The sequence below is a fragment of the Neolamprologus brichardi genome, chromosome 4, assembly GCF_056152115.1.
Source record: "Neolamprologus brichardi isolate AB-2024 chromosome 4, ASM5615211v1, whole genome shotgun sequence".
Classification (NCBI taxonomy): domain Eukaryota; kingdom Metazoa; phylum Chordata; class Actinopteri; order Cichliformes; family Cichlidae; genus Neolamprologus; species Neolamprologus brichardi.
In genome coordinates, this window is record NC_142107.1 from 13270597 (window position 1) to 13287188 (window position 16592).

A 16592-nucleotide genomic window follows, 5' to 3' on the forward strand; every position below is an offset into this window, starting at 1 on the left:
ACAAACAAACAAAAACCCAACAAAACTCTTGACTGGACTCTTTCTGAAGCCTTGACTTTCGCCAAGACCAAATTTACAAATGGACAACTTTTGCTTTTCCATTACTTTAAACTACCGAGTGAAACCTTAAACTCATTGAATGCTTGACATCGCCAATCAAGTGAGCAGCATTTTCCTTGTAGATAAAGAATCTTGCGTTTTGTAAACCAGTCGCTCACTGCTGGCAATTGTATGGAATTTAGGTTTAAGGCAAACAGTTGTAGGCTGCGTCCATCTTTGACACACTGTTTGATTAAATGTCACTCCAAACAACTTCAGAGCTGTACAGTAATGCCTGCATTACCCTTGGAAAGTTTTATTGGTAAACATGCAGGAATAATGACATGAAAGTTAGTTACTGAACAATAAAGCATTTATTTATTTATTTTTTTGTCTGTCCGTAGTTCAAGTTTGTCATTCCCACCCAGTGAAGAGGTGGCAAATAGAGTGAAGGAATAAGAGGTAGAGCAAGTGTTCCATTCTCATTGTGATCAGCGCAAAAGCTCACTTTTACACACCAAGGGAATGGCCATGCAAAGAAGGCCGAAAAAAACGAAAGAAAAAAAAAAAACCCCACAGCAGCTTCTTTGTGGTGTTGCTAGCTTTTCCCTTATTCACAATCATAAATACTCCTAATTCACTGACTTAAAAGGTAGCACTACAGTGTAAACCAGAGGGGCAGCGAGTACTAGCCATGAACTGAGTCCTGGCAGTTATCGCCACCATCAATACCATCCCCATCTCAGTCTCTTAACACTTGGGGGTGGGGAAACTGCCACATAACAAGTGCCTCTTGCTGTGTGCACATGGAGCTCTGCATAGGATGGTCTGAGAGAAACAATGATGGCTGCCCACCATGGACTTAAAAAAAAAAAAAATTAGGATCTTGGTCCAGTACTCATGAAGATGACCAGGGTGAGGGGGGAACGGGGGGGTGTTGTCATCCTTGAGTACTGATAGGAGAGCGCAGAAACCTGAGTGGTGGAGCACATCAGTCCTGGCCCAGTCAGCTTGCCCTGTGAGTTTTGTGTGCATGCGTGTCACACTGCATTAAAACGAACTAATCCAACCACTCTACCATTCATCTACACCGGGACAGGTTGGGACAGTGTCATCTTACATTTAAAAAGAAAAAAACCAAAACAAAACAAAAAAAAGATATTTACATCTTCCAAACATAAATTATTTCCCTAACATACTGCCTGTGTAAGGCATAGAAAGATCTCTAAAACAAAAACAACCAGAATCAATAAGATAAGAAGGAACTGAGAGGAGGAGGGAGTGGGGTTAAAAGGGTGGTTGAGGGGGGGGGGGACAAAACAAAACACAGGAAAGAACAAATGCAAAAAAGAACACAAATTATTTAATGCAATAAGTCATGAGAACGATTTGCAAAATGGCACATAGAAGACGAAGCTGTGAGCTTGATTAGGCAAACCCCTGAACACCACCAGGCAGTAACAATGGCAGCACAGGAGCCAACTCTGTAATACCCAAAAAAACCACAATGCGGGGAGGGCCCACTGCATGGATCAGATCTGTGCGACTCGACTTATCCAGAATATGACCTTTGACATTTCTTGCGTTTTGTCTCAGCTCCGGAGCCTCCCACACAGCCTGGCCCACAACAACTGGAGCCCCCGCACTGATCAATCACACGTGGGCAGCAACCAGGTTAGACCTGATCCGAGCTGACCAGTAAGGCCCTAGTGTGGTAAAATTCACACTTTTCAATGAGCTACAGTATTGAAACGGATACAAACGGATATGCAAATATAGCTTTCAGTACAAGAACAGCATACACATTAACTGATGGTTTTGCAGATATAATTGAAAGTATGCATAAAATATGTGTCACAAACAAATAAAGGCTGGCTCTGTCTGCTTTAGAGAGAGAGTTAAAATAAGGATTTTTTGGAGGGGGACTGAACAAGATAAGAACAACAAATGAGTGGGGTGAGTTCATATTTTGTCGTACTGCATAACTGCTCACACAGGAAGCTTGGGAAGAGTGAATTAAAACCTCTCCAGTTGACCGTACAAGTTCATATCACCACTGCTGTCCAACTCCAGTGCTGTTGGGCTGCTGTCAGTCTTTGGGTCACCCCCTTTGTTGTGTGTGGGTGCATGAGTCTGTCATTCCAGTGAGTTTTCACAAAAAGGTAGGCCATAGGTTCGTTTGCTGAGAGGTCCCACCTATCCCCGATGAGGCGGAGCCTGGAGTGACCCCATCAGTCATCCAGGATGACCTTGACGAAACTGGCCACGTCTGTCTCTTTGGAGTCATGCAGGGTGAAAAATGGATGTTTCTGCATAAAAAAAAATTATATATATACATATAAATAGAAAAGAAATAATGTTTCAGAATGGCAGGAAAACATTCTACTTACAGGTCTCTTGTTATTTACATGTTAAATGCACATAATTTAACAGGTTTGTTGGGTTAAAAGAACAAGGCTGCCCTCTTGTGGAAAAAAAAGAATGAGACACTGATCTTCATGGCAGGAATGCTAATGGCGGCAAAACTGCTTGTTACATGACAGGTGTTTGGAATTTTTGAGAAAGTGATCAAATATTTACAAACAACTAACCATCAATTCTGTATAAGCCGGTCGTTCATTGGGCTTCTTTCTTAAGCTGTAAAACAAAAGAAATGCAAAAGTGAGAAAAAAATAATAATTTTATACAAAAACTATATAAAAGAAGTACTAAAATATGTGAGCATGGTCTCATGTCCTGTCACACACAGAAACTCTCCACCTCTTTCAGTAAAGAAACAGCAAACACTGACCCCTGCTGGATCTCAGTGTTTACTTCCTGTTTTTTTTTGTGTGTTTTTTTTAAAGCACAAGGTATTGATTGCCATCTAAGGTGAAACTCACCACTGAGAGATGAAATCTACAAATTCTGGGGAGAAACGGTCAGCAGGCAACTGTGGAGAAGGTTCATCCACCACCTGTTTGAGCTGTTGGAAGGGAGTTCCCCATGAGTCGTAGGGAAATTTCAAAATGGCCAGTTCAATCTAGGAAGAAAAGAAAGGAAAATTCAACAAATACTGTACTCATTACAGCTCAACTTCATGATTACATGTTACATGTACTGGTTTACTTTCATGTTTGCAGAAACTCAGCACATTTTGCAAAATTTCTTTCAACAGAATTTGAATTTTGCACAATTGGAAACTTTTATTACGCTCACTGGCCACTTCATTATGTACACCTGTTCAATTGCTCATCAATACAAATATCTAATCAGCCAATCACATGGCATCGGTGCATCCAGGCACGTAAACACTTCAAACCAAGCATCAGAACTGGATGGACATGGCTGTTGGTGCCAGACAGGCTGGTTTGAGTATTTAAGAAAACACTCCCGATCTATGGAACAAAAAAAATTAAAAAATCCAGGGAGTCAGGAATCCAAGTCAAACTCAAATAACCACTCATTATAACCAAGATATGGAGAAGAGCATCTCAACACTTTAAAGTTTGAAGGAGATGGGCTACAGCAGCATAAGACCATAGTGGAGGCCACTCTTGTCAGCTAAGAACAGGGAACTTAGGGTACAATTCACACAGGCACACCAAAATTGAGCAATAGAAGATTTCTACTTCATCATTTGATGGTAGGGTCAGAATTTGGCATAAGGATCCTAAAAGTGTTGCAGTGGATCCCTTTGAATCAACTGAGCAGCATTAAAATGCCACAAACCACCAGAGTATTGCTGCTGACCATTTTTACCCTGTTATGATCTTCTGATGCTTCTTCCAGCAGAATAACTTAACATGTCACAAAGCTCAAACCATCTCAAGTTGGTGGTTGAACAGGACAAATGGCCTCCACAGTCACCAAGTCTCAATCCAACAGAGCATGTTTGGTACGTGGCGGAATGGGAGATTCATTTCAAGGATGCAAAGCTGGCAAACGTGCAATAACTGTGACGCCAACATGTCAAGACGAACAAAATTCTCAGAGGAATGTTTCCAGCACTTTGCGGAAAAATTAAAGCAGTTCTGGAGCCAAAAAGGGTCCAAGCCAGTGCTATCAAAGTGTAACTAATAAAGTGGCCAGTGAGTGTAAATGCATTCCATGTAATTATACATGGTTTCATGCAACATAAAAAATTTATTTAAAATTTTTTAATCAGCATTTGTCTTGAATTAGACCAATTTTTACTGAGAAGCCTGAAATGTATCCTTCATGTCAGAGCACAGAGCAATCAGACTTAAGAGTCAAAGTAAAAACGAGTTAATAAAAGTTCTAGCAATCTGTAAGCCATTTTATATACTAATTGAAACCACCATAAACTGCTATTATCAGCCGAATGAAATGGAATCCGTGTGGCTCGGTTATCAAAAGTGTAATGGTCACCGTGACTCAGCATTAGCTGGTAGCATTGTATCTCACCAAATGGTTAGTTACACAAATCAACCCGAGGCAGCCTGCCATTGTTTGCATATTCGTTCTCATGATTTCTGACAAGAAAATCGAGTTTATCATTTTATTTTTGTGACATATTAACTGCTCTGATTGACAGGACAATGGACAGATGATTAGTGATTGAGTGTGGTGGTTGCCATCTGTGTGACTGGTGTGGATCCAAAATAAACTCGAAGCAGCAGAGCACATAAAAGTGTTCATCATCTAACAGAAAAAGGACGGTTTGCAACCTTTAAAAGTGGTTTTATCCACATGCGAGTAAAAAGGTAAGTCAGTGGATGCTACGAGGCAGCACTACTTTTTGAAAACATTTCTTTGCGTGGAGGTAGAAAAGATTCAAATTTCCATGTACAGCTCTGCTCACCATTGTGATACCAAGGCTCCATATGTCCGACTTGACGCTGTAGCCTTTCTGGTTGAGGTCAGGGTTGATCCGCTCAGGCTGAAAAAGAAAACATTAGGAACAGATAAGTGATACAAATATTTGATCATTACTTTTCTATTTTTTTTAATAAATGAATTTAAAAAAATGAATCTCAAAGTCAGACATGAATTAGAATCATTGAACATTCTGAAGTATCCAAAATAGGAAAACTCTCAAGACTACTTAAAATAATGCTCTGGTTTTATGAGCTGACATTTCAGGGACTGTTGGGCAGCAGAGGCTCTGACAGTCCTCACTCACCGCCATGTAGGGCTTGCAGCCTGCATCCATCGTTTTAGCCACTGAATCCACCAGGTGGCCACTAATGCCAAAGTCGCACATCTTCACTTGGCCCAAGGTGTTGATCAAAACATTGGAGGGCTTTACATCTGGTGAGAAACATTGTTAAGAGTGTAAGAGAGCACATACAAGATTAAAAATGATGAGAAAAATCTGTACAATTGTGATTTGATCTTTTGATTACCTCTGTGTATCACTGACAGGTTACGGTGCAGATGTTCTAATGCCTTTACAATCTGTAGAATAAATAGCAAAATTTCAGAAAAAGATTATATATATATATATATATATATATATATATATATATATATATATATATATATATATATATATATATATATATATATATATATATATATATATATTTATATATTTATTTATTTATTTATTTATTATGTGTTATGCTATTATTATATATGTATATGTATTATGTGTTATGCTAGGACAAAAGGATATGGTGCTTTGCAAATGATTCATACCTAACATTTATTTGAACATTTATTTGAACATAAAACATATCTGATATGGAAAATTTACAAACAGGAGGTTGCATTATGCTCATTTACAATTTGATGCAAACAAGTTTGAAAAGAAGTTGTGCATTCTCCCGCTGTGCTGCATAACTTTTAATGGTAGCGTTTGGTCTGTGTGTGTGTTGTGGAAACAAAGAGATCAAATTGTGTAGTTCTAAAAACAATAATGTCACAATAATGTAACAGTTCAGTGCCACATTTGTTGTGTTTATGTTTTCATAATTCAACAAAGTTTCTCAGTAGTCTTTTTAAAAGCTTCCTGAAGTCTTGCATAGCCCGTGCAGTGATTTCCACCACATAATCATATCTATTTTCAATGCAACACTGTCCTTTGCATAAACTTTATTACTCTTCAACTTCTCAGGTTTTTTTAAAAGGCTTCATAGCAATCAAACGAGGCTTATGCTCTGCAAAAAACACAAATTCAAATTTGCTGTTTAAACCACTTTCTTACTGTTGTATTTTTGGGGTTTTGCACACATCAAAGTTACGATTTTTTTCCAAATCGTACACATGCAGAAATGTAAAATGTTTGCAGAACTGGAGGGACTTGTGAGAATTTTCTGACAAACGCTTATCAGAGCATCCATACTGAGCATCTCAAACTGTAGCTCTGCCTGACTGACGACCTCAATGTGATGTCAAGATTCTAGAAAGTCTCTACGCCCAGCTGCTGTTCACCAGCAAAACCACAAACTGTCATTCTACTTATCTTCCTCTTAAGAAGAAAGTAAGCATTTGTTCTAGAGAAAAGGAAAGTGAGCTACTCCTTTAAAGTATTCGCATGCACATGTGCATCCACCTAATCTTAGTGATACTGGCTTTAAAATGTCGAGGACGTGACTTACTGCTACCGTGATCTTGCCCAAGATGTCCTCGGGAATAGTTCTGCCCTTCTCAATAACTTTCTTATAGAACTTATCCAAAGATGTGTCCATCAGTTCCATGCAGATCCAAACATCACCCTAAAAAACCCCAAAAAGATGATCGACCATTAATAAGGTGAGAAACACACAGTGCACAGCACAGTCATACACGAATGACGTTTAAACACTGGCTTCACCTCTCTGAATAGGGCGCCATAGAAAGTCACAGTGTAGGAGCAGTCCACGGTCCTCATGGAAATGTCCAGGTCCATCAGCAGCCTCTTCTGCTCCAGAGTGTTGACTGTGGCACGGATCCTCTGGTGACACAAATATCATAGATTTGCAGTTTCAGCACCATTCAATTTAGCTTTATTTACACAGTGCCAAGGCTCCACAACAGTCACCTAAAGGTGCTTTACATTAAGGTAAAGACCCAACAGTGTCTGACAGAAAATCCCAACAATCCAACAAGACTCGCTACAAGCAAGCACTCTGAAATGGTGGGAAGGAAAATGTCCCTTCTAACAGGACGAAACCTTCAGAAGAACCAGGCACAGGGAGGGGTAGCCATTGACTGTGACTGGTTGGAGGATGAGGGAAAAAGAGATGGGACAAAACCCAAACTCAGGGAGACAGAAGGCAAAACTGCAATGGCATGCTGCAGTGGTGCATAAACACAGGTAAGTGGAGAAGTGCTCAGTACATCACATGAAGTCCTGCAGCAGGCTGACTCTATACCAGCATACATAAGGGGTGGTTAAGGGTCACTTGATCAAGACCTAATTATAAAGCTTTATCAAAAAGGAAAGTTTTAACTCCAACCTTAAAAATAGAGAGCGTGTCCATCTCCCGAATCCAAACTGGGAGCTGGATCCATAGGAGAAGGGCCAGATAGCTGAAAGCTCTGCCTCCCATTCTACTTTTAGAAAAGTAAGCCTGCAGTCTCAAAGCAAAGTGCTCTGTTGGGGTAACATGATACTATGAGGTCTTTAAGATATGACACGGCCTGATTATTCAAGACCTAAGGAGAAGGATTTCAAATTCAATTCTTGATTTAACAAGGAGCCAATGAAGGGAAGCCAATATGGGAGAAATCTGTAATAAATGCATGAACAAGGGCAGGTATAGCTTAAATCAAATTGTCCATGGCGCTCCTTATATCTACATTGCCCCTCAAACATTGAGTCACTGAGTTGGAAGGCTCCAAGTGTTTACAAGCTGAGGTCATATACCGGATACATCTATCATTTATATTAGCATTTTAAAAACACAGTGCATTTACAGAGATGATACATCAGTTAGCCAGAGTAGTAGCTTTGCTGCTTACCTTGACAGCCATGATAACACCACTGGGCACATGTTTCATCTTGTCCACCACACCATATGCTCCCCTCCCCAGCTCTTCAATCTGCTCCAAGTCATCTGCCTTCACGACAAAGTTCTAGACCAAGAAGTGAAAAGTTGTGATATTGCATGTATTTAGCTCAGGAAAAATCAATAGAATTGCATGTTTCTGAGGAACACAGAGCCAGCTTTACCTGATCTCCAATTGTGACAGAAGTTATGGAGCCAAGATCTCGAGGGGGCCTGCAGGAAAACAACAAATAAATAAGCAACAGCAATTCTATGCTTAGTTGTAATGTAACTGAGATTTATCAATCTATTTGAGCCAACTTTGAGAAGCATGGCTCACTATCTCAATATTTAAAAATAGCCTTACGCTGTTACTTCTGGTGGTGGCGTTGCAAAAACTTCTTTGGCCAGCTTCAGCCCAGGGCTTTTCTTCTTCCCTTAAAACAAATGAATAAAACATTGCCATCTCAGGACGTGGTGATCAATAAAGCTGTATGCAGTAGAAACCACAGGTTGTATAATTAGCAGTCCTTCCAGTGGAGCAATTATTCATCTCTTCTTGCAAAACTTAAAAGGCTATTTGGCACTGAGTGTAAAGCTGCCATCCTCTGCACAACAAAAGATGAAAATTGAGGTTCAGAATACTTAGTTTCAACTACTGCCTTTTTATTAATAATCCACATTTGCTTATTGATATGTTTTTTGTTTTTTTTTATTCCTTTTCTGTTCTCATAGTAAAGAGCACTTTAAAAGTCAATCACTTTGCTGTAGCCTTCCGCTTACGCAAACTATAGCAAATGACCTGTTATCTAATTGGAGATTAGGTGTGCCCAAAGCTAAGGCCCTTCCATAGAGAGAAGGTGGACTGAATGACTAATCAGCACTGGTATGATGACTCAAATGAAGTGGGGGTGTGAGGGGGTACAGTGGAATCAAGCCTTCCTTCCTGGCATGTTTTGCGTGTTTAACCAATACAATCCTTCCTTTTTTTCTTTACAAAAACAAATTTGAGTTCTTTGTACATTTTTTTGTTGTGTGGAGAGCAAACTATGGTCCAAACTCTGCAGCTGTGGGAGGTTCCTCTGCTAATTTCCTGACAGCCACCCATTCATAAACACAGTTTACCAGCAGCCTCTGAGACTTCCCACAAGAGGCTGCGAGTCTCTGCCAGAATGACACAGCTACCGAGCTTACGAGGAACAACAAGGGGGGGAAAAATAGCTTTTGACTCCTCTTGACACTTGTGTCGAGCATGCTCGCTCTTGTTCCAGGCTTGAGAGGAGAAACAGAAGACCTTGTTGACTTTTGTCTGCATGCGCTGTGACTGCGAGGCCACAGTTTCGCCCACTAGGATGTGACGTAATTGTTCTAACCATAGTTCAGAGAAACTAGTTCAATGTGCAAGTAAGTCACCTTCAGTTTTAGAAAGGAAAAATAGCAACAATTGGCGAAAACTTTGATTTTTTTAGCTGTCGTTGTTACTTGCTTTCACTGAGTGAGTCACACCACTCCAGTGTGGAGGAAGTATGTTTGGGTAAACCCCTCCTTTGGTAGCTCAAGCTGGAAGGGAAGTGAACTTTCTACAACGATTTTAGATTTCTATAGCCAACCAATGAAACCTAGACACATCCATTTTGTGCTGCAACCCTAAAATAAGCCTGCAGTGTCTGGACAGACTACAGTAGTCTCATGTGGTAGGGAGAGATTGAGTGTGATTTACTCACACATGCTCGGTCAAAAATAGATTTTGCATTTCCTCTGCGTGGGATAAAGCGCGAGCACTCAGTCTTTTGATGACCTGACGAATAAGACAAGTCTGTCCCCATGCAACAAAATTAGGCCAACATTACTGACACATCTCAAATACCAAAGCTGATTTTAAGCTTTCGAATGCATTTAACAATGACCTCCTGCAGCAGGCGAAAAACTACCTAAGCAATAAGATATATGTGCATGTTGTAGTTTGAGTTATGTGGGAGTTATGTGCAGTGACGTTTCAGTGGCTTTGGAATGTGATCTCCTGTCAGGTAGTCGTCCTGTTTGGGGACACAGCATGTGGTGTGCGGAGTGACCCTGTAGCAACCATAGGGCAGTGGGATATGAGTCACAGCCAGTCAGACGGGACACATCCGCTTAAACACTCTAAAACTGTCAGGACCCTTTGGGAAATATGAGGTCATTTCAGTTGGCTCGCTTGTTGTCCCTGTTGCAAACTGAGCCTCAGAGGACACAATAGTGCCATGACAATAAACACAGTCAATGTATATTAAGCTGCATGTGGAATTAAAAAAAAATTATGGAAACAGACATTTTATCAGAAATGCTCTGAGTAGAGAGTGTTTCTAGGGAGGAAAAAATCCTAGTGCTTACCCAGAAACTCATGCCTTTTTCAGAAGTAAACCATAAAAGGAACCATGCTAGTGTCTGCACTAAAGACTTGCTTTATAAGCAAATATTAGATGTATTCTGCATTTTTTTTTCATACACAGGAAGATGTTCATTCAGGTCAACCACTACAAACATATTTGTAGCATATTGAATTCTTAGAAATCCAGTGATGTTCAGTGGAAAATACCCAGAGAACAGCAATGCTATACATAATGTGAACAAGAATTTCTGGATTGTGCATGGGATCAAAGTGCCAATAGCTGTGCAGCGAGTCACCATCAGGAAGTTCCAGCCTTAGAGTGGGTCCATATAAAGACAATGATGACTCATGCCCAGATAATCTTCCACACAACCCTATCAGTGTTTTAGAGAGAACCCAATCTCGAAACATGCCTCCACAATGCCATGCAGCACTCTTAGACCCACACCACCACTGACCGGGGAAAGTACAACTCCTTGTAGTGGCCAAAAGAAAGGAAAAAAATCCTTCCACAACCCGCTTTGCACGCAGTAATAAGAGCACAGAACCTGTGTAGCAGCTATCTGCTTGCAGCAAATGAACTGTCAACAGACTGCTGCAAGTCAAAACATGCTATGGTAGGCCAAAGGCTGAGACTGTCTGAATAGCACCCAGCCAATCTAACCCGGCCGTCTCAAAAACACCGAGCACTCCCAGCCTTGGTAACGCTAACGCGATTGTGTAATGACACAAGCGGTCAACTTGAGATGTAAATTGACATCATCAGTATGATCATCATCACGCATTGTGTGACGCAGAGGAAGAACCTTGATTTTTTTTCCAAGGTGTGTTTTTGTTTGTTTTTTTGTTTTTTACTGTGTGTGATACTGGCCCTGGCTGCTTAGCCTCGCCGCCTGCTTTAAAAAGCAAAGAATTTCCACAGCGAGGGGGAAAAACTCCACAAACACACGCACAAAAAATACAAAAGGTATTTTCACGGACGCGAGGCTAAAAATACCTTTTGCGCTAACAGACTGACCAAAACAAAAGGAGACGAAAAATAGATGATTCATAAGTCAGGAGAGAGGAGGGGGGTACTAAAAATATAAACACCTGTAATCCCAGTGTGCTCTACTTTACAGAAACACGGGAGGTAAGCGCAGCGTTGTGATTTCCAGCTGAGGGGCAAGTTTGGCGAAAGTCCTTTTTTGTCTTAAAAAAATGCTGTTAGCTAACCACAACACGGGAAGTTAAACGAAGCGACGCGGTGGTATTCTTTTAGCCATAATACTAATCACATAAAGTATAGAGTGGAAGCGCCTTCAATATGTTAGTGATGAATACGCTACCATGAGATACCAGGATGTCAGGGGTGGGTATAATGATAGGAAGCTGAAGAAGAGACATGCTGGCTAGCTTCTTTTCCCTCTTCTCATACATGCAGCTCTCCACCTGGTAAGGTTACATTTCCTATACAAAGCTAGCTAAAATACTTCCCCACAAACTGCCCGTCGGCGTTTCCAATAAATGCACGGCTATTTATTTACTTAAGTATTTTTTTTTAAAGAGAGCAAAACAAAGACACTTACCTCCTTTGGACAGAGACATTTCCCCTTCGCTTTGATGAGGGGGAAGGGAAGCACAAAGACTTTTGCCTTTTTTTTTTTTACTCCCTCCCTCCCTGCATTTACTCTTACACCCGCTCAGTATATAGCTGGCTTGTGTTGCAAGAGCTAGCAGCGATTAAAAACGAGTCGCCTCGTCTTCGTGCAAGCTTTGCGCTTCAATCGCCAGCTTTTAAGCTCCAAAATCGGTTAGCAGACGAATGCACAACTTTAAATAAAGTCGCAGAGTTCGCGTTAGTTTGCTAACAAAACCTGCAGGGTGGCCAAAGTCTGACAGCTGAAGGTTCCGATGACGTACGTCCGGCCGCGCGCAAAGCATCACGAGGACTGTAGTTTCCAGGCAATTTCCCGGTAATGTAAGATAGCCCCCCCCCCCCCCCCCCCCCCCCCCCCCAGGAAAAATAAAAACACAAGAAAATATTACCTTAATTTTAGTTTATCAAAGTTTATTTTGGAAATCCTTACTAGTCACCACATACATTTTCTTTTCTAATTGTGTTTTCTCATACAGATTTTTTTATTTGTTCCAGGAGAATCACACATGGACTTTCTTTAAAAGATAGGCAACATTCAAGTGTAACAATAAAAAGAAGAAGAAGAAAAACAAACCCAAATGGCTGCAATAATCCTAAAGTCTCTACAGTCTTGCAAGTCAACTATATTATTCTAAGGAACACTCATAATGGGATTTCACTTCAGTTTCCACTGTTTGGCATGCAAGATCCAAACAGGGGCATATCACAGGAATTAGGTGCCATGTAGTAAATGTTTCTATACAGAGTACTGGATGAGAAAATGCATAAAAGTAAGATCAATAACATTTTATTTTAAAGGAAAACGTCTACTGGCCTATTCAAAAAACATTGAGATCGTATTCGCTTTCTTTTACCTGTTCCCGTTAGAACTCACTACAGCAGATCATCCACCTCCATCTCATCTTCTCCCTAGCATCCTCCTCTACCACACCAACCCTCTGCATGTCCTTCACTACATCTAGAAATCTTCTCTGTGGTTTTCTCTTTTCCTTCTCTCTGGTAGCTCCATATTAAACATCCTGATGAAGCCACTATCACTCCTCTGTTCTAACCATGTCAGCCTTGCTTCTCTTACTAGATCACATAGATTGAATACATTTAAGGGGAAAACTGCCACACAAAAACAGATAAATGCAGTACAGTAACACTGTTTCTCAATATGGATGAAAACATGAAAAACCCATCATCATTACAGTAATAATCACTGCTGAGCAGTTTATGAGCTGTTATTTTGAGTCCTTTATTTTATGAGACAAATCCTTTTCTTACTAGTTGGAAGACAGGAAAATGCACAAACTAATCAACACTGGAATTGTCGCAGATTTGACACATACACATGTATTGTGATATGAGTGTACTTTGGAATATGTGCATGTGATTGTGTGGGTGGATCACCGATGATGAGGCCTCAGTGAATTCCTGTTTTTACTTCCTGGCAACAAGAAGGGTATGGTAGAGAGGTTTTATTACAATGTGCAGATAGAGGGAGCTGTCAATCAGGTATTCGGATGCACGCCGCTGCAGATCAGCATCCAGCAGAAAATCCCCAGCTTCCTCTGTGCTTTGGTGGAAGTTGTAGACATGCTTGACCACCACTTTTCCCTGCTGCTTTGTCATCACAATCACCGTCTTCTGGAAACTCACGCCGGCAAAGTCAGGGCTTGAAGTGGCTGGTGTTACAATGATGCGAGGTCGACCTCCCTCCGTGCGGGTGGGCTGCATAGCGCCCAGTTCGGTATAAGTTGACCTGGCACTGAGCGGGAGCCACCGAGGTGAGAACAGGGCGTTCCATGTCACTCTCTTACTGGAGTCATGGCCACTGGGTCCAAGCTGGGTCTGGAAGCTGAAGCTCCGGTCATCACGGGTGGGGTTATTTATGATCCAAGGTGATCCCCAGGCAGAGGACAGGTAGTTACGGGGAGTAAAAATACTGCAGTTGACATCAAAGTACTTGGCAAGCTGGATAGGTGAGGCAGAGTGAAATTGGAAAGCTAGATAGAGGAGATCACGGATTGACTCATAATACTTCACCATGAGGGGGGAATGTTTCTGAAGACGGAAGAGATGCTGAGGGGGGATCATGCCATATCGAACGGCCCTCAGGGCACTCTCCACTGTCATACGAACAGGCTGGTTCTGGTTAATCCATCCCTCCAGTGCCTCGTAGAGTTCCAGCTCACTCTGCAGAATGAGGTCAGAACGCTGGAGCAAGGAGAGGAGAAGGTCTTCACTGATGAAGCCCCATTCTCTGCTCTGCAGCACAGAAGACAGGTTCCAGGACAGGTACTGCAGACAGCTGTCCCGCAGGGTTATGTCCCCAATTTGTAGAGCATAGTTGTACCAACCAACCACGTGGCCTGTGGGTGAATCACTGGAGAGATGTTGAGTCATATATTGGGTCAAACCCTCCTGCAAGCCCCACACATGGTACTTGCTGGCCAACTTATGTAGAGAAATAGCCTGATCTAGCCGCAGAGAAATATCACCACAGTACAGATACCTGCAAAGAGATTTTTTGAAAGCATTGTTAAAAGAAAGGAACATTTCTGTGGGGCATACTATATTTTGAATCTTTTTTTCTGCACGCATCTGAGTCACTGAAAAAAGCCCACACTCTCTGATTTTAGACTGCAAGCCTCAAAGAGCAAGTGTAATTTTAGAATAGAGATGGAGATGGAGCATTTTACTTATCTGAAAAGAAAAGAAAAATAGGAAACGTGTCTATCTTTTTAGTCATCTCCGATATGACCCAGTAACAAATCAGTCTTAATAAATCGTGGCATCTGACAGTCCCCGCTCACCTGACAAACTTCTCAAAGATGGCTGCACAGTCAGGCGTCTCCCTCAGAACCACAGAGCTGGTGTTGCGGCTGAGCAGCAGCTCCTCAAACACATCACTCTGCAGGGTAAGAACCAGGCTGTGTGCCTGGATCACCTTCACTTCGTCCGTGTTGATGGTCTCCACACGGAGAGTGACATCACTGCCGTTTCCCAGGGCCAGCAGGGTCTCCATACGATGCACTAAATTCATAGTATGATTTAGCACTGTGGCTCCACTATCCAATGCCACATCATGCTTCAGGGCAGCTGTGGGGAAAAAATAGTGCAAGATGGTTTCCACTTGTCAGAAACTCAACAATCACTTGAGTTTTTTTTTTTTTTTAGAGAAAATGTATTATTCATCTCTGATTACAGATTGATTATTTCTCTATCTTTTTTCTTACAAGTTAAATCATATTTGACACATCTAGAACTGGAATAGCACACCTCTTTCGACTAAACCACAACTGGCAAAATGCGCCGGGGGAAAAAGCAGACTTACACATCCTTCTCTACCTCTCTTCTCAATTAATAGGGAGCGAGAGCAACAAGCCAGGTGGCTGACTCAGACAACATCAGATACCAGGTGCACCAAAATGAATCCTGAGTTTGCAGCCCCATTGCAGATGGCTTCTTCTATGGGTCCTCTTGAGCATAAATACAAGTGGCACATACTGGAGAATCATACATGAAAGACTCAGCATGAGAAGTCGCTGATTCCATTCTGCTCTGCCACAGCCATCAGCAGCCTTCTTGGCCTGTTAACTGGGGGTTTAATGAGACACAAGGGGGAGCACACTTGGCTTCCCGCGATGCATCACAGTCTTTATTTCTCCACTGCAATCAAGAGCTCCCACTTCAAAGTAACATTTTTCCAATTAGCCAGCCAGCACTGTGATCCAGCTGAGTATATGAGAGTGTGTATTGACAAATGATTCTGGCATGGTGTGATCAATTGGAAAAATAGAAATCCCAAGACCCACAATGGCTGTTACATCTTTTTCCAGAATTTCTTTAGAAAAAGAATAACAAATGTGAAATTCAGTTAAAAGTAGACAACTTAAAAAGTAGTGCCTCTTCTACTAAAGCTTGAAAAAAAGCTATCGACGTGAATTGGTTTATACACATTAATAAATAAGGATTAAATGAGTCTGTGTACACACATCAAACAGCAGCATAATGTGGCCTTCGATAACTTTTGTCACAATCAGCCCTTCTTTTAAGGAGTAGGGGAGCTTTCCCTCTCAGCACTTGTACTCTGCTGTACTACTGTGCTGGCACAAAGCCTAGTGGCAAATGGACTTGCCCGTCTTTCACTGCACCCGGCACACAAACAGATGAGGACAGGATGAGTGGAATAGATAAATACCCCTCCATTGCCCTGAGGCTGGGCACGAGCCACACATTCATGATGTGCCCTACTACCCATGACTGTATGGGGGGAGCTGGACTGAAATAGAACAATACAGCTTCCCTTAGAGTGTAGGATGTGGAAAAAAAAAAAGATGTAAAGGCAAGAAGACTCTTTAGTAGCAAAATTCAAACTACTGATTTTAATTTGCTATCTTACCTCCGCTAACTGTGACAGAGTGGATCAAGAGTAGCAGGGTGCCCACACAGACCCAGGCAGGAATCTCTTGTTCACATGAGCGTACCATATCTTCTTAGTTATTCCCTCCTTCTCTTCCTTTGTCCTTTTCTCCACTCTTCCGTTCTTCCTGACCCTTCTTCTTCTCACTGCTTTGCCTTTGTCGTATGTGTGTGCAGAAAGGTGTGTTGCCCCGTGTGATGCCCGGCTCCCTGTCCTGGA

General features: G+C 41.6%; 2 protein-coding genes across 2 annotated transcripts; both read right to left on the minus strand.

Annotated features, from left to right (window-relative positions):
• Positions 1–394: 394 nt before the first annotated feature.
• LOC102787166 (dual specificity mitogen-activated protein kinase kinase 6-like) lies at positions 395–12224 on the minus strand. Its single transcript, XM_006791380.2, has 12 exons — positions 11892–12224; positions 8323–8392; positions 8141–8189; positions 7930–8043; positions 6800–6919; positions 6585–6701; positions 5388–5439; positions 5165–5292; positions 4844–4921; positions 2922–3061; positions 2631–2676; positions 395–2348 (listed from the first exon to the last, which is right to left on the minus strand). Exons 1-12 carry the CDS (start codon positions 11908–11910, stop codon positions 2271–2273), a joined length of 1011 nt encoding a protein of 336 aa, XP_006791443.1. The 5' UTR covers positions 11911–12224; the 3' UTR covers positions 395–2270.
• Positions 12225–12373: 149 nt separating this feature from the next.
• btbd17b (BTB domain containing 17b) lies at positions 12374–16592 on the minus strand. The gene is made up of 3 exons (XM_006791379.3): positions 16353–16592; positions 14764–15049; positions 12374–14462 (listed from the first exon to the last, which is right to left on the minus strand). The coding sequence occupies exons 1-3, from the start codon at positions 16438–16440 to the stop codon at positions 13388–13390; spliced, it is 1449 nt and encodes a 482-aa protein (XP_006791442.1). The 5' UTR covers positions 16441–16592; the 3' UTR covers positions 12374–13387.